At 34.6% G+C, this 21881-nt stretch overlaps 1 protein-coding gene across 3 annotated transcripts in view; it reads left to right on the forward strand.

Annotated features, from left to right (window-relative positions):
- ELMOD2 (ELMO domain containing 2) overlaps nucleotides 1–18526 on the forward strand; it is a 29682-nt gene extending 11156 nt beyond the window's left edge. For all 3 annotated transcript variants that reach the window (XM_002815161.6, XM_009240335.4, XM_009240334.4), the window contains exons 4-9: nucleotides 485–582; nucleotides 2166–2295; nucleotides 4927–5060; nucleotides 7335–7403; nucleotides 8214–8347; nucleotides 14981–18526. In XM_002815161.6, coding sequence (XP_002815207.1) covers nucleotides 485–582; nucleotides 2166–2295; nucleotides 4927–5060; nucleotides 7335–7403; nucleotides 8214–8347; nucleotides 14981–15126 — 711 coding nt within the window. In that variant the 3' untranslated portion in view covers nucleotides 15127–18526. The remainder of the gene's footprint in view (nucleotides 1–484; nucleotides 583–2165; nucleotides 2296–4926; nucleotides 5061–7334; nucleotides 7404–8213; nucleotides 8348–14980) is intronic.
- Nucleotides 18527–21881: the final 3355 nt, after the last annotated feature.

Here is a 21881-nt window from a genome sequence, read left to right on the forward strand (position 1 = left end):
AAATTTGATCTGATTTTGTTTTTGTCAGTGCCAGTTTGTTACCAGTGGTGATCTCTGGAGACAAGATTTTGAGATTCAACTCTTTTCTGCATTTAATTTTTTAAACTTATGCATTCAAGATTTTTTAACATTTTTATTATGTAATTAAAATATCTACTTCATAAATACTATGGTGGCAGCTCATTTGCTAAGAACTCATCAGCTGAGAACCTGTTGAGTCAGTTGAGGAAGGCTTCCTCTGGTACATCATGTTGCTGTTCTTTTATTATAAAACTACATATATATATATATATATATATATATATATATATATATATATATATGAGTTTAGCCCTAGAGAAAATTTGAAATAAACTGGTTGAAACAAACTGGGTTTATTTTGCATTTTTAATACGTACTTTGTAAGGTTGATTAAATGTCTCACAACTACGTCTTTTTCAGCTACAAAGAATTTTTCTCATTTGGCTTTCTTTTACATAAATAGGTTTTACAGAAGGTGACACGTGTTGTTCAGAGTGAAGTGGACAAATATGTAGACGATATTATGAAGGAAAAGAATATTAACCCTGAGAAGGATGCCAGGTGTGCGTTTTTTACATTATTCTTTTTTATTATGCATTTATAGCCTGTGAGGTATCAAGATCATGCACTGTTGTAACACTTTAGAGCTGAAGGGTTTGTGGAGATCATCTGATTCAGCGCTCTCACTTCACAAGAGGAGCAGTTGAGATCCAGAGAGGGCAGTGATAGAATCAGGGCTAGAACCTGTATCTCTTGGTTTCCAGCCCAGTACTAATGTCAGTATATCATCTGCCTTCTTCAAGATGTCTTACCATGACTTTCCCAAGGTTAATAACTTTGGCTACTATGTCTTTTGAAATACAGTTCCTATGTCCTCCTCTAGTAAGGTCCTCCCAGGCTCCTCCATTCTGAGTTAGGTGTATTGCTGTGGCATCTCATAGTGCTATCATACCATTTAACCCATTGTACTATAGTCATTGATTAACTCTTGTCCTTCCCTCTGTAAATTCTAAGTTCCATAAGAAGAGTACTTATCCCATTTCTGTTTTCCCAGCGCTGGTATGTTGACATAGTATTTCACACTTTTTCCTTCATTCAGCATTTTCTATGTGAATATAGAGGAAGGAACAATTTATTTCAGCTGAGACGAGGAAGGGTCTAGGAGGGAACTGTGAGGATAGTTCCACCCAAGAGGTGGTATTTACACTGGACCTTGATGAATGGGTAGGGGAACAGTGCCAGCAAGGCACAGAGACATAGAAATATTAATACTTTTGTATCTGGAGTGATAGGGAGTTATTTGTAGCTGGATCATTGAATATGAGCAGAGTAGTGGCTGGAGAAATGAGTGAAATGCTAGATTGATACATTGCAGAGTCTTGTATGCCATACTGAAGGATGTAGATGTTGTCCTCTGATTTTTAAGCAAACAAGCTACATTTTTAGATATGTATTTTAGGAAGATGGAGAGTAGATTCGATAATGTGGGAGGCTGGCAGAAGGAATAAAGAATAGGAAATTTGAGTTATTCATGCAAGAAATGACAAAGGCATAAATACAGTAGGAGAAAGAGTGCTATGAGGATTGCTTTGAAGGACATTTCAGAGATAGAAAAGATTAGCGTATGGGGATCTTTTGACACATTGTGATGGAGAGAGGCAGGTCAGAACTTGGAGTGTTGTAGCTTGGGGAACTAATGGGTAGCGATGTCATTAATAGATCTAGACACTAAAGAAAGAGCATGTTTCTTTAGGGAAGAGAAGCAGTTTTATTTAGAGCTGAGATAACCTGTTGTGGAGCTATTTGTTTTATATATACTTGGAAAATTAAGTCTACTGGTGATATCTGGCAATAAAGATTTAGGAATGTATAGGATTGCCCAGAGAAAACATGAAGAGAAAATCCTTCACAAATCCTTACGGTTGTGAAGTTTGCCATTCCTACTATGTCTTGCCCTCTTTCTAGGCCTTATATCCTATATAGTACTTTGCATAATGTTTTGTATTTAAGGAGGCCTTTGGTGGGTCTTATAGTAAACTGAAAGCCAGGAAATGCTTTCTAAATAGACATATGAACCACAAGCTATGAAAGACTTTATTGTGATAAGAAGGTATGCTTTTTAAAAATAATTTTATCATTTTTAGTTTTAAAATCTGCATGAAGATGTGCTTACTGCAGATAACTGGTTATAAACAGCTGTATTTGGATGTAGAAAGTGTGAGGAAAAGGCCATATGATTCTGATAACCTACAGCATGAAGAGCTACTCATGAAGGTAAATTTCTATTTTCTTTATGTGGAGTTGTTGAACACTAGAAAAATAAATCAGGCTTCAGCTAAGTAAAGTCTGCAAATTCTAGAGGCTTATATGGCTAGGCTTATATGGTTTCTTTGCCCTTAGAGAATTTTATTATGCTGGATTTCATTGATATGGAAAGATTTTTAGTTAGCTATTTTTATCATTTTCTGATAAGCATTATTATAAATATATAATGAATATATATTTATATGAATAAATATATTCAAATAAATTTTATTTTAATGTTTTTATTTCTGAAATAAAAACCTATAGAGATATTTTCAACCAAAAAGTACATGTCTACAAGTTTCAAATTTTTCTCCTACTTTTTATACAAATTGCTCAAAAAAGTTAAGCATTTTTTCAGCTACTTGCAAGTTGAAAACATGTGTGTCCCTTTTCAGATTATTACGTCCAATCTTTTGGGACTTATGGAATGTTAATTGCCAAGTAATGCCAGAAAGATTTAAACTTTAAGAAAGTAAAAATTATTTACTTAGAATTTTCCTGTTTCTTATTTCTAAAGTATAAATGCATAAAGCCAATGAGGTGCCAAAATTAAAGAGTAATAGACCTAGAGTAAGCTTTACAGATCATCTAGACTAGTCCCTTCGTTTGAGGGATGAAGATTCTAAGGACCAGGGAGATGAAGTGATTTGCTTTAGTACTAGAATGGTAGGGTCTGGAACAGAGCTGAATCTCCTGCCCATCCTCTACACCTATTCCAATTTTATTTTAAAATCGTTAAAATAGCGCATTGCACTTGGAATTAGGAGTTCTTTATAACAAAACGTACTGTGGAAACAAACATTGATACTATCTAAGTAACACTAAGCGATGCAAGTTTAAAAACAATAAAGGCTTTTTTTTTTTTCATTAGAAGTGTATTTTGTTAAATGAGGATAATACAAATATGTATCTCAAAGGGTTATTGTATGGATGAGTTTTTATATTTAAAGTGTTTAAAATAGTACCTGGCACTTACTGAGGATTAACTGCTATTTCTGTCCCCATTGTCGTCATTTTTCCCTTCATGTTAGGCCCTTGCTACACGATACCTTTCCTTTTGAGGGAAAAAAGTACAAGTCCTACCCTCTAGTCCAGGGAATTTTACCTTGGTACTTCATGGTGAAATTCAGTTCTGCACTACACATACTCAGCAGTCTTACTGGGTAAAGAGCTATGTAATCCGTCTTGCTTTAAGTGTAGTCCAAGGACTACCTTTACTAGCGTTAAATAGTGTTTAGTATGTACACTCCAAAGTTCCACCTTAGACTTACAAAATTAGAATCTCTAGGAATGGAACCCAGAAATTCAATATTCATGCATATTAAATTTTTAATACTAGTGGTTCTACACTGTGGCTCTCACCATATCACTGAGGCCTTATCATTGGCATAATCAAACTCCTTGTAGAATTCATGGAGAGAGGCTAATGTAGGCAAGTCACAGGTGTTGACAATAAAAGTAGTGACCAGGTAAACCTAATATAATGATTGGATTTAGCTTCAGAGCCAGTCTTGACCCTGTTTTAAAGCAAGGTCACTTCACATTTTATTTTAGGTAACAGAATACTCCTTTCATTAGGGGTCCTTATTCAACAATGCTTTAAATGGTAATGAAATGGGAAAAAAATGCAAGTATTTCTGTTTTGCAAATTTTCACAAACCTTCTTTAGTCAACTTCTGTAAGTTTCTTTCATTTGATGGCTTGTGGTATTTAAACAATAAATTTTCTTTATTTTGCATTGATTAGTTTATTGGTATGTAATATTTGATGGCTGGGGTTTTTTTTTTTCCTTTTGGAGATGGAGTCTTGCTCTGTCGCCCAGGCTGGAGTGCAGTGGCGCCATCTCAGCTCACTGCAAGCTCCGCCTCCCGGGTTCATGCCATTCTCCTGTCTCAGCCTCCTGAGTAGCTGGGACCACAGGTGCCCGCCACCACGCCTGGCTAATTTTTTGTATTTTTAGTAGAGACGGGGTTTCACCGTGTTAGCCAGGATGGTCTCAATCTCCTGACCTCGTGATCCACCCGCTTCGGCCTCCCAAAGTGCTGGGATTACAGGCGTGAGCCACCATGCCCGGCTTGATAGTTTTTCTTAAATCCTCATCCTTAAAGATATTTATTTAAAACCAAATCGTATTTTTTTAAACTGAAAATTTGTAAAACAATTGGAATGCTATCAGTATCATTTCTTCATGCTCTTCTGTCTTACACCTATTTTCATTCTGATTAGGGACTATTAACCCACCATTATAATAGAGCCTATTTAACTATACAGTATCTGAAGCAAGGGCTAAGTTCCTAAAATACTGTTTTTTTCTCAAGTGGTTTACCAGTTCTGGGCATATCTGTATTAATTAGTAAATAAAGACATCTCATTGTTTAATATTTTTGTGTATTATTTGTTTACCTTTTCAAAATCTGTTCTTTATACCAGTTTTTTTAATGGGAATAAATGTGCTGCGTGTTTTAGGATAATTGAAAAATGTTCTAAAGTCTTTGCTTAACCTATGGTTTTTCTACGAAAGTTATTTGATAGCATTAAATTACTAGTTACAAGCTATAAGAAAGAAAATGTCTTAATAATGGAAATATGTTTGTACAGCTTTGGAATCTTCTAATGCCCACGAAGAAGTTAAACGCTAGAATCTCCAAGCAGTGGGCTGAAATTGGTTTTCAGGGTGATGATCCCAAGACAGACTTCAGAGGCATGGGCATACTTGGATTAATCAATCTTGTGTAAGTGAAAGTAAACTTTGTTTTCTTCCCTAAATGAAATTACATATAATCTTTGATCTAGTTACTTCTAATAAGAAGTGATCTAGTTGATTCATACTATCTCTGAATTTTAATAACTGCAGTGCTAGAAGTATTTGCTAATGTGTTGGCAACAATAGGAAGATATTGGAGGCCAGGCACAGTGGCTCACGCCTGTAATCCCAGCACTTTGGGAGGGTGAGGCCAGAGGATCACTTGAAGCCAGAAGTTTGTGACCAATCTGAGCAATATAGTGAGACCCTGTCTCTACAAAAATAATTAGCCAGGCGTGGTGGCATTTGCCTGTAGTCCAGCTACTTGGGAGGCTGAGGCAGAAGGATTGCGTGAGCCCAGGAATTCAAGTTTACAGTGAGTCATGATTGTGCCACCTCCAGCCTGGGTGACAGAGCAAGACCCTGTCTTTAAAAAAAAAAAAAAAAAAAAGACATTGGTGGAAATATAATTGTGTATGTGATTTCTTTACTTACCAATGCTTTCCTCTCTTTTTTCTTTCTGGTTTCCATTCTGATACCTCTTAAAGAATTATGTATACTCCTACTGCCTTTATTCACTTGCTTTTTCTCTCTGGGCTCTCTGATTCTATTTTGGCAAATATAACTAGGTAAGGTGATAATAAAGTATCTTTACATATGTTCTTCACCACCTGTGACAACTTACCTACCTGCATTCCTGACTTTATATAGACTACCGTATGAACTTTCTCTCCTTTGTCTTCTTTAATACTTATGATTAGCTACATGTATGAAATCCCCAAATATGTAACTGAAGTCACAATTGATAGCCAAAACTATTCTAGAAGATAGCCTGGAAGATTAATTTCCTCCTATAAGGATACGCAAATGTACAAATTGTAGTGTTTGGGTCTGTCCATGAAATTGTGATTTATAGACTATAAAATGTCTAGAATGGGAAGGCTAGACTGTTAAAGTTTGGATAATTCTTACTGTGAGAAAATCCTGATATTGGCTAAATTAGGTTAATATTGATGGTTTTTTTAATTGTTTACAGATGTTTATTTTTCACCATTTGATACTGTTAAGATTGAGGTTAACTAAATTCAGGAAGGAAATTAAAAGTTGTTCTATATTACAGATTGAATATTTTAAGAGTAGTTTGACTATTAAAATGCAATGCTGAATTATTACAAAAATGAAATATAAATGGTCAACTGAGGGCATTTTAGAATCAATCTAGGGATAAAGTAGAAAAATTAGAGACTTAGGAAAGCATTGCGTTAAGCAAGACTTTTTAAACTATTTTGGTGTTTACAGATCCCTTAGGGAATCTAATGAAAGCTTTGTATACTCTCTCCCCGGGAAATGTATATATAGAAAAAGTCCGTAATGTAAGATGGTTCCTGGATTCCCCTTCATTCATAAATTATCATTAATTCATGAACTTCTAAGTTAACAGCCCCTGGTGTAATGGGTTGAAAATTAGAGCCAGTGAAGAAATAAGGAAGTGTATATTAATACTCTGTAGAAGAATAAAGAGGGAAGAGTTAATCAGAAATTTCTATGCTTTATGAAAATGTCAATGATTTTGTCCTCTAAAATGTAAATAAACCATGGACATTTATTTTTTATTTTTATCCTCACGTGAGCATCTAGTCGTGTGTGTGTCTATCCTTTTGAGGTGATCCTAAGGTTTAATAGATTTGGTATAGGTCAAAAAGATGTATGTGCCTACAAATAGATAGTTTCATATACATCTCTCTTATACTGCTAATACTTCTGTTTTATAGCTAGTATTTTATTTATATGATTGATGAAGGAGGTTTCTCATTGCAAAAAGATTGTTGACTCCCTTCTGATTGCACTGAAAATGGCACTAAACAACACAGACTTAAATTGTAGTAGAAGGAATGAACCTAAGTGTAAGGAAGAGTGTCCTAACAGGTACATATTGACTCTTTTATAGAAATAGAACCAGCAAAGAAACAAAAAGAACTTTAGTTTTTTTTTTTTTTTAAGGTAGTCTCTTTTTATATTATCTATTTATTAAAATACTTTACAGTCTTGTCAACGACCTATATTCTGTACTACATAGGCCTGATAGCTTGGGAAATTTTGATTCAGAAGCATTTGTGAATCACTGAAGTGATTTGAGACAGATATCAGGATACTCATGGCAATACTAGGACTATCATTTTGACAGTAGCTTTTTAAATTGGTTCTGGATATCTTACATTTGAATGGCGTACATTCGTTTGATTATTTTTCTTAAACTTTTTAGGTATTTCAGTGAAAATTACACTAGTGAAGCTCATCAGATTCTTTCCCGTTCAAATCATCCAAAATTAGGGTAAGCTGGGTATATTAAAGAAGCCATAATCTCTCGCATTTATAATGATTAGATGATTTAATGAATTTGAAGGTATATCAAGGTATTTCTTAAAATGAAGTATTTTAATAAGAACTTTATAAAGGACATTACATGATACATTATTTTTAAGGAAAAATGTGATTGTAAACCAATTTTATATGTATTTCAGTATACTTTTATCACAAGACATAATTTATCTATACAGTGGAGATAAGGGCCCTTATAAAATGCTTTTGAGAAATAGATTTGAAGATAGGAAGAGGAAATAGTTTGGAAAAGTAATAGGAAAATGGGAAATAGCTTTGAAAATTGTAAAGTGAAATTCAAACTGAGGTGGTTTTATTAGCCTTACCGTTATTTTTAAAAATATTCTGATGGTATCTAATCTTTGAAAAAGCATAGTAACAATGTTAGATCATAAAAATAAGTACCCTGATAATGGAGAAGAAAATATCAGATTATCCAGATTATCCAGTGTATTTTAGAAATCAATGAGATTTGGTGTCTATAGTCCCCCTGACCCCTTTTTTATTTAAGAATTTTAGTTTTAGATATCATGTGAACAGAGCTTTATTTTTATTTCTTAGATTATATCCAGAAAAATATATAGGCTTTAAAAAGCAAAAATGTTAAATTCTTTCTAGTATATTTTTCTTACCATGTAGAGATTATCATAAAATCAATACTGTGTTAAACCTGAAGTCACTTTCTACTAATTCCTAACATAATTTTAATTTATTTTATGAGTTATTTGGCTAGCTGGTATAACTGGTAATGTTTCTGACATAGGTATTCTTATGCAATAGTTGGAATCAATCTTACAGAGATGGCTTATAGCTTACTGAAGAGTGAAGCTTTGAAGTTTCATCTCTATAACTTTGTTCCTGGTATACCAACAATGGAACACTTTCATCAGTTTTATTGTAAGTATTAAAATGAGTTAAAACTAGATCTTTCTAAGATAATTCTTAAATCACTTGGAATGTATAATATATATTTTAATCTGTTGCCTCTGTGAAGTATATAACTTATGTTTATCATTTTATTACTTAGGGTCTTTGAAAAACAAGAAAACAGTGGAAGATGGGTCCCCAAGAGTATTCTATACTTCAGTTTTTATATTTCCTGATTATAAAAGGCAATATTTCACATGTAGACACATCTAAGATTCATGTAATTTTTCTCTAGGCATTCATTTTCCAGCTAACTACAAAATGTATTTTCCCTCTTGGATGCTGGTTAATGAATGCTGTTAAGGACAGACCATTTGCAGATTATTTTTTTACTTTTGGAAGGAAATTTAATTTAGAGGAACTTTTTGCCTCCCCCTGCCTTGAATTTCAAGGCCAAATTTTCTTGTGGTAGGTTAGAGGTACTGAGTAACTGTTCCTAAAGCTGTCTTTACTTTCTCTGTTCCATTCACTTTTAGTGATAATATTTGAATACTGAAGGTTTAATTGAATGAGTCCATCTTCTGAAGCTATTGTTCAGAAGCAAAGAACTCAAATCTAGTTTTCCTTCACACACTACTTTTCTTGATCTTTTTGTGTCTTTAGAATGTCATTTGAATGTTGGTAGCATATAAGAAACTACTTAGATAATAGGTGGCCAAATCATAATTTCTTCATCTCCATTGTTGAAAATATCCATGTCTCCTTTTCGCAGAAACTTTCCTGCCTTTTCTTACACCCTAATTCCAGTTTTGTCTGCATCTTAACTTTCTCTTGCATGTGTCTGTTTCTTTCTATCCCCATTGTAACCGTACAATATCAGGCCTTTGTTACTAGGTTACTGTAATAGCCTTTAGCAGTCTTTTTATGGTAACACTCTTCTATTTCTTCTCCACATTGAAAGTATAGTTACTTAAAATGAAAATCTGATCGTTTTACTCCACTGCCAAAAATTCTTCAAAGGATTCCCATTATAAGGCCCTGCATAATCTGAACCTTGGTAACCTCTCCAGGCTCATCTTTTGCCATATACCAGCCCCCCTCTCACCCCCACAAACTCTATAGTGGAGGCATCCCAGTCTTCTTTTTAGTTGCTCAAATTTATTATGCTCTCTCTTGACTCTGTGCCTTTGCAAGAGACATTCACTTGGCCTGAACACTATTCCAGCTCCCTCTGTTCTTTCCAGGTGATGCCTTCTCATCTTCCACATCTCAGTTTAGATGTGCTCTTCTCTGGGAAGTTTATTCGTTTACTGTGTTAGATGTTGTTCTAGGCCCTGGGGATATAGCAGAGAAGAAGACAAAGTCACTGCATTCAGTGAGGAGCTGTCATCTTCAGAATCAAAACTTCCCCCTAGTGCAGTGTCCACCTCCAGATACTGCTTCATTTCTCTGCTCTCTTTGTTCATGAAACTTTTTCAATAATTGCTTTTTCATTTCTTCATCTCCAGTTTTTATCTAATTCCAATTTAGTTTCTCTCTCCATGACTCTGCTTACACTGATTTTTCTCAGACACCAACTTTTTTTGCTGCCTAATACAATCGCCATGTTTTTTCTTCATGTTATTTTATCCTTTTAGTGGCACTGGGCATAATGACCGCACGTTTCTTTTCGAATCATTATCATGACTTTTCTGATGCCACATTCTCCTGGCTTTTCTCTTGCCCCACAGGAATTCCTGTAGACATCCACTGCCTTAATAGATGTAGGGAGCACCTCAGGGCCCAGCCCTGTGCTCACTTCTCTCTTTAGCCCTCATACTTTTCCTAAGTGGTACCATCTGGTCCCTTGCTTAAAATGCCAAATATGCATTAAATGCCAAAATGTATATCTTCAGCCCAACCTCTACTTTAACCCCAGCACTGTATGTCCAGATCCTTTTTCTCCCTTAATGGATAAGGATAAAGAATCATATGGGGATGCTTACACAAGGTAGGAGCCAATGCAACATGTCTTTAAATGGAGGGAACAGGTTTCAGGTTCCTAAGGACAGCATTGATGATTCTACTCAAGTGTACTGAAGATTTCTAGCAGGCGTGAGATGCTTTCCTTTACCATTCCAAAGTGTTGTTGCTGGGACTTTGCTAACTTGCCTCTAATTTTTTTTTTAAATGAATATATCCCTTGTTCATTAGCTACCTATTGAACACCAATAACATAAATGAGATATCATGTCACACCAGTTAGAATGGCGATCATTAAAAAGTCAGGAAACAACAGGTGCTGGAGAGGATGTGGAGAAACAGGAACACTTTTACACTGTTGATGGGACTGTAAACTAGTTCAACCATTGTGGAAGACAGTGTGGTGATTCCTCAGGGATCTAGAACTAGAAATACCACTTGACCCAGCCATCCCATTACTGGGTATATACCCAAAGGAATATAAATCATGCTGCTATAAAGACACATGCACACATATGTTTATTGCGGCACTACTCACAATAGCAAAGACTTGGAACCAACCCAAATGTCCAACAATGATAGACTGGATTAAGAACATGTGGCACATATACACCATGGAATACTATGCAGCCATAAAAAATGATGAGTTCATGTCCTTTGTAGGGACATGGATGAAGCTGGAAACCATCATTCTCAGCAAACTATCGCAAGGACAAAAAACCAAACACCGCATGTTCTCACTCATAGGTGGGACTTGAACAATGAGAACACTTGGACACAGGAAGGGGAACATCACACACTGGGGCCTGTTGTGGGGTTGGGGGAGTGGGGAGGGATAGCATTAGGAGATATACCTAATGTAAATGACGAGTTAATGGGTGCAGCACACCAACATGGCACATGTATACATATGTAACAAACCTACACGTTGTGCACATGTACCCTAGAACTTAAAGTATAATAAAAATATATATATAAATAAATAGAGACTAATTAATGTAAAAAATAAATAAATTTTAAGAGAATTAGCTACAAATAAGAAAACTAAAGTTCCTTAGAACTTAAAAAATAAATCTTCATAAAATTTAAAAAAAAAGAATTTGAAAACTCCCCAAACAATTAAGCAGTTTCCCATGTCTCAATATATACAGGAGGGTGGTAGGTTAGAAAGCAGTGCAGAATGACCTCTGTGCAGTATTTTTCCCCTAAAGACCAGGGAACTTGAGGATCTGTGGAAACTGTTGCTCTCCAGCACCCTCACACCATCTCGGCTGGCTCCTCTATAGGAAGGACATTAAAGTGTAATATCTGAGGTGGAAAAGTCATTGTAGAACCCTTTCAGTTGCCTCCTGTCAGCTCAGTCTATAAGAGCTGTAGATCATCCTGGAAACAGTGAAGCTTATGGTTTTCAATTATTTTGAGACATTAAAATGCACATACACATATACCTATGTACTTTTTAAGTAAAAGTTTCCCAAAAACTTGATTTTCATACCCATTACCATTGGAAGTTTCACATCTTAAATAAGGTTCTGCTTTTCTTCTTAAGAGGAACCTGTTCTAACTTGAATAATAACTTGCAACCTTGTCTTCGAATGTGCATACTTTTTTGGTAGAGGAGTAGGATCAATTAGTTTGCACAAATTAGTTCCAAGGTCATAGTTTCTCTCCAGAAGGAAGAACAGTTCAGAGATTAGTTTCCACATTTTTTGTTTCCCTGTGATCTGCCTTCATCCCCCCCTTTTCCTTTGATCGCCTTTGTTTTAATGTGTCCTGTGTAGGAAGGGCTGGAAACGTTGGTAATTTAGCTTTTTAGCTCCATTGTCATCTTGTACGTCCAAACTGTGAGCAGGTATCTGCCATGATTCTGGGAAGTTACTGACCACTAGTCCAGCAGGAGGGCTCAGGATTTTGGGACCTCTGTCTTTTGTATATTCTGGTCTAGGATGTCTCCATTCTAGTTTTGTAGGACCAAAATTTTAGCTGGACTTCTGGGTTGGTGGTTCCAAAAAAAAATAGTAACACCTCAAGTTTGTGTAATAAGAAAGTTATGTCTCAATAACAACTTTATTGAGGTATAATTTATATAACATAGAATTTACCCATCTTAAATATACACTTAAATGGATTTTAATGAGCTAAATTGGGTAGCCATCATCATAATCCACTTTTAGGACATTTTCATCACCCCAGGAGATACAAGTTTACAGTTAATCCCCCTTCCTATGATTTTCTTATCCTTAACCTCTGCAGTAAATTCATGCAGGGAATTTCAGATTTAGACATTTCATATGGTAATTTCTACAGAGTCTTAAGTGTTCCAAACATCTGGACTCAAAAGGACAAAATATGTGCATCATGGAAAACAGCTCTTTTCCGTCACTTTTTGCAAAACTTTGGGAGTCTTATGCCAAGGATGGCCCTGCCAGTTTCCTAGAATTTCAGTATTTTTTCCTGTGGTTTCCTGATGTCACATTAAATCACTTTAGCTATTATAGCCTCCGTTCTTCAAGTTAGTCTTTCTCTGACACTGATTTATATTATAGATCAATAGCCTCACTCTGAAGCAAGAAGTTCCTAGTGCTTTAACTTGAGCAGTTTGTTCCAGGCCCTTGTAGTCATTTGAATGGACCACATTGCTGACGGTAATGAAAAAGCAATTTAAAGGACATAAGAATGATAAATATCTAAAACATAATAACCAGATATACTGAAACAAATGGTATGGCCATAAAATTTGGATAGCTATCTGCCTTATCATACTAGGCAGAACATTAATCTCTAAATGTATTTATTACACATCCCTAACAGTGTATGGGGGATAGAGATAACAGATGGTATTTCTCCAGAGGCTTCATTTCTTGATTTTACGCATATATCATGGTTGACAAAAATCTGTTTTATCATATATTGAGAAGAATCCAAAAATCTTTCTTAAACTGGCCTTCTTATGAAATGATATTTCAGTGTGGGAATATGATGATTTTAACCATTAATGTTTGCTGTATGACCAATATTATTAAAATTGGATTTCCATTTTTTTACATAGTAGGCAATCATGATAGTCTAGCCACCCTTTTGTGTAAAGTCATTGGCTTTTGCAACAGAGACCACTTACAAACTGTGTGATTTGGGGCACATCATTTAACTTCTCTTCGGTAGAGTGAGAATAACAACATAGTACTTGCATCCTAGGGCTGCTCTGACAGTATATGAGCATTTAGTGAGCACTGTAGAAATATTTAAAAAAAAATTCAATAAATACATTTGATTACATACAAAGTAGGACTGCGGTGGTTTTATTTTTTGCTTTACTTTTTAACAGCTTTATTAAGGCATATGATAAACTGCACATATTACATGACAGATAATAAACTGCACATATTTAAACATGTATGATTTGATAAGTTTTAACATATGTATATACCTGTGAAACCATCTCCATGATCCAAATGGTGAATATAGTCACCACCTCTGAAAGTTTTTATGTACTCCTTGGTAATCCATGCCTCTTGCCCCTCCCCCCACCATCCTAGGAACCACAATTTTTTTGTCACTATAGATGAGTTTGCATTTATTTTCTAGAATTGTATTTAAGTGGAATCGTGCAGTTTTTACTCATTTTGGTCTGGTTTCTTTCTGCATAATTTGTTGTGTGTATTAATAGCTTTTTTATTTGTTATTTTTTAAAAATTGACGTATTAGCTCATTTATTTTTATTGCTGAACAATATTCCCTTATATGCTACACATTGTTTATGTACTTGTTGATAGATATTTTGATGTTGGGTGGTTTTAAATTCACATTTAAGTTTACGTGTGTGTGTGTGTGTGTGTGTGTGTGTGTATAAACAAGTTCGGTTTCATGAAATACATTTAACATTTTGGGGGTTAATTTGGCTACCATAATGAGGATATTGAAAGCCAAAAATATTAAGCCGATTTAGAGTGGATGTATTTTTTTAAAAAAGAGAAGATGCTGATAGTTCGTTGAAAAAAAAGTAGAAATAACTCTTAGATTTAGAAATCAAGTAGGAAATAACTTTCCTACACTTTAGCCTTATCCATCATTTTCTCATTACTTGCATTTTTGTGCTTCGGAAGTTTCTCGGGAAACTTTTCTCAAGGTATCTTTTGAAAGTACTACATCCTTTTTTTTTTTTTTTTTTTTTTTTTTGAGATAGGTTCTCACTCTCTCAACCAAGCTGGAGTGCAGTGGTACAATCATGGCTCACTGAAGCCCTGACCTCCTGGGCTCAAGTGATCCCTTTACCTCAGCCTCCCAAGTAGCTGGGACAACAGGCGCATGCCACCATGCCTGGCTAATTTTTGTATTTGTTGCAGAGATGGGGTTTCACCATGTTGCCCAGGCTGGTCTCTTAAGTCCTGGCCTCAAGCGATCTGCCCACCTAAGTCTCTGAAAGTGCTGAGAGTTCAGGTATGAGTCACTGCTCCCGGCTGAAAGTACTACATCTTTTAAGCCTGAGGGACATTGTTGATTTTTGAGACAAATAATAAATGTACACTAAATGGTTTATTAGTCTTATTAAGTCCCTCAGGCTTCTAATAGTTTTGAGATTACTTTTGATTATTGTATTCTAATATGGAATTTAAAAGATGGTTATATACTTTGTAAAGATGAGATGGTTTGAATGTGATTTCAACATTGAGGATTAAATGTTTTGTTTTTCTTTAACTGCAGGTTATCTTGTCTATGAATTTGACAAGTTTTGGTTTGAAGAAGAACCAGAAAGCATTATGTATTTCAACTTGTATAGAGAGAAGTTTCATGAAAAGATTAAAGGACTTTTACTGGATTGTAATGTAGCACTTACTTTAAAAGTATAAATCATCCACTGTATCTTCTATTTCTACCACATTTTGCACATTCAACAGAATTTATATGTTATAATAGGAATTATCTGATCAATTACACTCATATGTAATTTCCTACAAAAATATTTCAGAAATTCTATTTAAGAAAGCTAGTGGACAATCAGTGTATGTTTACAATTGTTTATACACTGTTCTCCAAAGGTACCTTATCCTTCCAAAGATCCCCTCTGTAGAGTCATGCGAACTACAGTTTGGAACTTGGGACTTAGCCCGTTGGTGTAAAAGTATAAATCAGGTATTTGTATTAAATTGGTTGATTAAAATGTGTAAAATCAATTTTCATTTTTATGTGTTGTAGGGTCAAGTTGGTATCTTTTTCAAAGCTCTTGAAGATTTTTTTGGTTTTTAGTTTGGAAATGGCTGTTTTTAATTTTCTTTGTCTGATTTTTATTTCTAGGTTAATTAACAGCAAGAGTGTTTCTTTATGGTTTTCTTTGTTTGCATCTTAATTACATGTCATAACGTTGCTTATGTAGCAAATAGAGCAGAGATACAGCAGAGAGAGTAAAGAATTAGGGCCTCCTTTTGGGTTTCTGTGATTATTGAGCATAACTGATGAGAGAATGACAGTATTGGTGACTAGCTTTTTTGTTTTTAAATAACACACTTTAAAATGCCACAGTGTTATTTGAAAGCTTAAAGGCATTTTCTCATCTTCAATATTTGCTTTTTGTCAGTTGTAGAAAAGAACCTTAGTGTTTTCTTCTCTACCTATGTATGCTTATGAAACTGCTCTACCTACATATGAAACTTCTCTACCTATGTATGCTTATGAAAAGAGATGTATTTGCCAAGAAAATCTTGATTATATAAAAGACAAAAAGATTATAAAAGACAGTTTCTGTTTAAATAAAACTGTCTTTGAAACTTAAGAAAGCTTAAGTTTAAAAAAAAAATCAGTTAAACATTGTTGGTTTATTTGACTTACTGTTAACTCTTGCTTCTCTTTGACTCCATGGTGTTTTTAGATAACCATGTATGAACTTTATGTTAATGGTTTGTGGGATACTAAAATAGCTTGAAGATGACTTGACGACTGTGCATTTTATATAGTTTTATTCTCCTAAACTCTCAGGAGGGCAGCAAGTGCTGTCAGCGATTATATAGTGATGAGATTCTTATGGGAATGATTTCTTCTTGGTGTGTTTTACACATTTGTACTGATAGCAAAACTAAAGTTTAAAGCAGCAAAGTTTAAGTTCTCCTTAAATCCTACAGAAACCAACCTTTTAAGGACATAATTTCATCTAAAACATGACGATATTTAGCACACCTTTTAATGTGGGTATATATCAAGTGTTTAAGGACTGGCTAGCATGTGATAGAACAAGACCTGAGACTTTATAAGTATTTGCTCGTGTCTGTTGACAGACCTCTTTCTTTCAAACTTGTTAGAAGAGTGGTAAGACATATCCAATTGGAAAATAAGACGCAGTGTTGTATAGCACATACATTTAAAGTGCATGCGTTAAAATTAGTTTCTCAATAAGATAAAATTATTTAAAAAATTTGGTTCACTTTATTACAATAGTGGCAATTTAGCTTTTCAGTATTACAGGAATTTAAAAATTGGTTTCTTGTAGGGGACATCTCAACTTTGGGAATATCTTCACTTAATTTTTAAAAAATATTTTCATGCTTTATTGTCCAGCTATACAATATATCGCAAAATCCTGACAAGTTCATTGTATTAAGGTATTAACTATTACATGGAAAGCTGTTCATCTTTTGATGTTTGTGCTGTAAATGCTTATCTTTGTGTTTTGATCTTCCAACAGCTGAGAGCTTGAACTGATTTAAACGTTTGTCAGTATACTTAAGAATGCTTTAAGTATAGAAGGGGAAAATTTTAAGTAAGTTTTTTCCCTTCTAGGAAGAAAAACTACGATGATGTTAAGAAAATGTCATTATAAAGTTTGCTCAATAATATGTTCTTTAAATCCACCTCCATTTGTACATTATAGGTATCATTCTGTTCTTGCTTAAAATAATCTGCAACCATTTCAGATAGTCTTACAGCAAATTGATCTAAAAGCCACTAATAAATTCTAGGGTTTAAGTCTAGAAGCCAAGCAAACTGTCACCAATGTCAGTTGTAAATTAGAATGCAACATGAGCCGTCAGACTCATGACAATGATATACATGAAAACAAAAATATAATTGTGTCTACCTTCCTACTTTCCCTTTTGACATATGTATTTGGAATTTTACGTAGTCTTACAATCCATATTTAGAATCTTACCTGTTTCTATAATAATTAGTAAAATGCCAAAGTAGTGATAGAATATTGTGGCATTGAAGTAGCCGAAAAATGGTTAGTTTTAGCATCAAAAAAGTAAATAGATGTTGAAATGAATTTTTGTATGTGCCAGGTTGAAGAGAGTGTGCCAGTGACAGGAAGTAGTCTAAAAAATTAACAGTTACGGTTTTAATAGGATCTAAAAGACAATCTTTAAAGAAATGGGAGAAATTGGGGGTATCAGTGAACCTATACCAACCTCTCTTTGTACATAAATGTGGTGATGTAGCTAGATATAAAAATCAGTGTCTTACTGGCACCATTTACAGTTTAGAAAACAATCTTTTTCTTAAAAATGCCCATCTGATTTCTATTTTTAGGAGCTACTTGGATTTGTATGTATTTTTTCTACGTGAAAATATATGTACTCTTCACTTTTGTTCCAGTACTATAATTGCTCATGCACTCTTTCTCCCCTTTGAAAACATTCAGTGAAATACAACTTCATCACAGATTTGCTCAAAGGAGAAGCATCACATGAGTGTGAAAAGTAGATGCTCGTAGCCAGAACAGAAAAGGTTACACATGATCATGGCACAGAAGATAGGAGGTTTGACTTGGAGGGCCATAATGTTTATTATCCTTCTTGAAATAACGGGGACCAGCAGCTGTTTTCTCAGGATAAATGCTCTACCCCACTTCTCTGTGAACAGGTGTGGGGAGGCTTACTTTCCATTTTCATATTTATACACCTCTCTACAAAAGCAATTTTTAATGAAGGTTAGTGGAATTGTTAAAAATCTGAGAGGAATGATGACTGGAGGTGTTTGGGGTTTTTTTCTGTATTCAGTTTTTAATGAGAAAAGTTTTAAATGTAGTACAGGTAAGACCCAACTACTACCTTACTATTATAGGACGATTCTATGTTTCTGTTAAAGTATTCAAGTAGCTTTCTCTGGGGGAAAAAGTACCACTTGGACACTTAAAGGAATTGGGATTTTTGTCTACTTTGGATAAGGCAGTTGACTTCTTAAGTAAAAGCAATAGTGTAAAATGTCATTTTGTTTGGAATGTTAAGTGAGCAAATAAAAAACACGTTGAAATTGTTGTAAGCCTTTCTGTTGATACTTCTTTTTTTCTGTATTCCCTCATTTAGTCATTCATGCTCATTAAACATTTTTCTTATTTTTCTTATCGTGTTGCTATAGGTAAATCAGAATATACAGAAAAAGGTTTTGATTTTCTTGACTTGTTAACTGCTGATTACCTATTTACAGTGTTGAATGAGAAACAAGTGGTTATGAGACTGAAAATTTCCTTTATTTAAAAAGATGCCACCACCTCCACCTGCCCCTTCTTACAAAGAGTAGGAATAATTCATGCTAAACTGCACTGTTTTATTCTTAACTTTACATAAAAGTTCTATTATCCATCATAAAGTGGATCTATTTACATATTAATACATCATTTTTTTACAGCTGCATAGCATTTCTGTGTGCTTGCATGTGTGTGTGTATATCTTACTTTGAAATAAACAAAAATATAGGTGGATCTGGTTGGATAAGGCTAAGTTAGTATATTAGTACTAACTTTATTAAAGTTAGTGCTAATTATAGGTTCAAATATACGTATATATTCGAAAATAGGCTGGAAATTAAAGACAAAACATCCATCTTGAGTTTGATGAACACAATAAATGTAAAGAAAATAGACAAGGAAATATTAAAGATAAGTGCTTAAAATGCATAGAGTAGAAAACATGGGATCAACAGAAATAAGCTTTTGCTTGAAAAGACTAGTATTGATAAACTTGATACTAGTTAAGAATAAAAGAGAAAGCAATAATGTCAATGAAATATGGGACATCACTACAAATTCTACAGATGGTGAAAAAAACTAATTTTTTCAAAAATTTGAAAATTTTAATGAAATACAAAAATTTCTAGAAAAATACAGCTTACCAAAACTACAAGAAAGGGGAAAGTCCTAGCCCTATTAAACTGAATTAGCAATTAAAACCCTTTCCACTAAAAACTGCAGTTCTATATGGCTTGCATCAGTGAGCTGAATGACACACTTAAGAGTAAAATCACTTTTCACAAACTCTTGCAAATGGAGTATAGACTCTGCAATTCATGAGACTATCATAACCTTGATGACTAAAACTCAACAAGAACAGTATGAAAAAAAATTGTATGCCAATGTCACTTTAGATGCAATAATTATAAACAAAATGTTAGCATACTGAATCTGGAAGCTTACTAAATATATTAATGACCTGCATATATAGATATATTGCTTTAATATGTGATAAATTATGGCTCAGTTCAGTTGATCACCAGAATAAAACTAATGTAATTTTTCATATTAACATTTGAAAACCATGATGGTCTTAGATACAGAAAAACATTTGATAAAAATTCACCACTTATGTTTAAAAAATAGTAACTGAGAAATAGAAAGTGATTAATTTTATAAAGTATATCCTTATAAACTACAACAAATACACTTAACAGTAAAACATTGGAATCAAATTTAGAAAGACTGGAGACCTATGGAGCAGTTTGATGCAGATCATTTCCCTCTAGGGACAGACCATTAATGAGAAAAATGCTTTGACTCTATAGATTGCATTAAATCTGTAAGATAAATGTGAAAACAGTTTTTTCCAATCCGAGAGTATGTTATATACCTATATAGTTTTTAAAAAATATTTCAATAGAATTATAGCCTTTGTAGTGATACCACACATCTTTTATTATATTTATTCCCAGGTACTATTTTAAAATGCTTTTTTTTTGAGACAGAGTCTTGCTCTGTCACCCAGGCTGGAGTGCATTGGCGCCATCTCGGCTCACTGTAACCTCTGCCTCCCGGGTTCAAGTGATTCTCCTGCCTCAGCCTCCCGAATAACTGGGATTACAGGTGCCCGCCACCATGAGCAGCTAAATTTTTTGTATTTTTAGTAGAGACAGGTTTTCACCATGTTGACCAGGCTGGTCTCGAACTCTTGACGTCAGGTGATCCACCTGCTTCTGTCTCCCAAAGTGCTGGGATTACAGGCATAAGCCACCACGCCTGGCCTAAAATGCTTTTATATAATACATTTTTACAGCTTTATTTTCTAACTTCCTTTTGCTGGTATATAGAAATATAGGTATATAGACTTTTTAATATTGACTTTATTAGCCACATTGCCAAACTCATATATGCCAATTCTTTTGGATTTTCTGTGTCCACATTCATATTACTCGTGAGCAGTAACTTTTATTTCTTGCCATCCATTTATTTGTCTTACTGCACTAGCTAGGACTTCTAGTACCATGTTGAACAGATGTGCTGTGCCAGTTTGGATTTATTCAGCAAATATTCAGTCCTCTCCGTTTTCCAATAAGGAGTGCATTTCCTTGCTCCTTGATGTTAGGCTTGACCACGTGACTTGCCAAGATCAATGGAATGTTAGTGGACATAAGCAAAGGCTTGAAGTAGGTTTGAGCAATTGGGCTTATTCTTGCGCCTCTGCCATCACCATGAAAAAGAGCATGCCTCGGTTTGTCCATGGGTACCAGATGAATCAGAGCCACATGGAGTTGATCAGAACTGGTCAAAAACCCATGGCCTGAATTTAAAGGCCAACTGAATTCAGCTAAGATTAGCAGAGCTGCCTAGCTAGCCTACTGTTGTGTGAATTCTAAATTTGTAATATTGGTCAAAAGATGCACACATAAAACATACTGGATGATTCCATTTATATGAAGTTTAAAAATAGACAAACAAGCCATATAATTTAGGGATGTATACTTAAATAGTGAATCCATATAAAAACACACGGAAAACCATTTACCATGAAAGTGAAGTTAAGATGGTCTCAAGTTGTGATCCCGTGGGTGGAGGTGGTTCTGCAGTGCTTGCAATTTTCTGTTTCTTGAGCTTCACTTTGGTTACCTGTTAGTTCACTTTGTAATAATACATTAAAATATTCATTTGCTTTATGCACTTTTATGTATATGTGTTATATTCCACAATGAAAATTTTCCAATTTTAACAAATGAAGACAAAAAGAAGCAAGAATGATTTGTAGACTTTATATCTTACCTTGTTTCAAGTAATGGCTTGCCTTGTTAAACAAGGAACAGACTGTGATTATTGCCACTTACTTTGCATGAAAAAGAAAAACTTGTGGTGATTCTCAGGCCTGTAGGGGCTTTTCCCCCTACAGATGTGTCCCTATAAGATAAGATCACTTAGGCTGTTATCAAAGCACTTGGTAAATCCCCAGGTACCATCTGATACCAGATCGATTCCCTTATATTTCCTTCTGTATGAGGGCAGAGCCTATGCTTGCTTTATGTACCACTGTATAGTATACACAGTGTCTAGAGCATAGCAGATCCTCAAATATCTTCTGATGACTGACATTTCTCTGTACCAGGAATTGGCCAACTTGCTTCGCTCCATTTGCAACTG

The sequence above is a fragment of the Pongo abelii genome, chromosome 3 (assembly GCF_028885655.2).
Source record: "Pongo abelii isolate AG06213 chromosome 3, NHGRI_mPonAbe1-v2.0_pri, whole genome shotgun sequence".
Taxonomy (NCBI): domain Eukaryota; kingdom Metazoa; phylum Chordata; class Mammalia; order Primates; family Hominidae; genus Pongo; species Pongo abelii.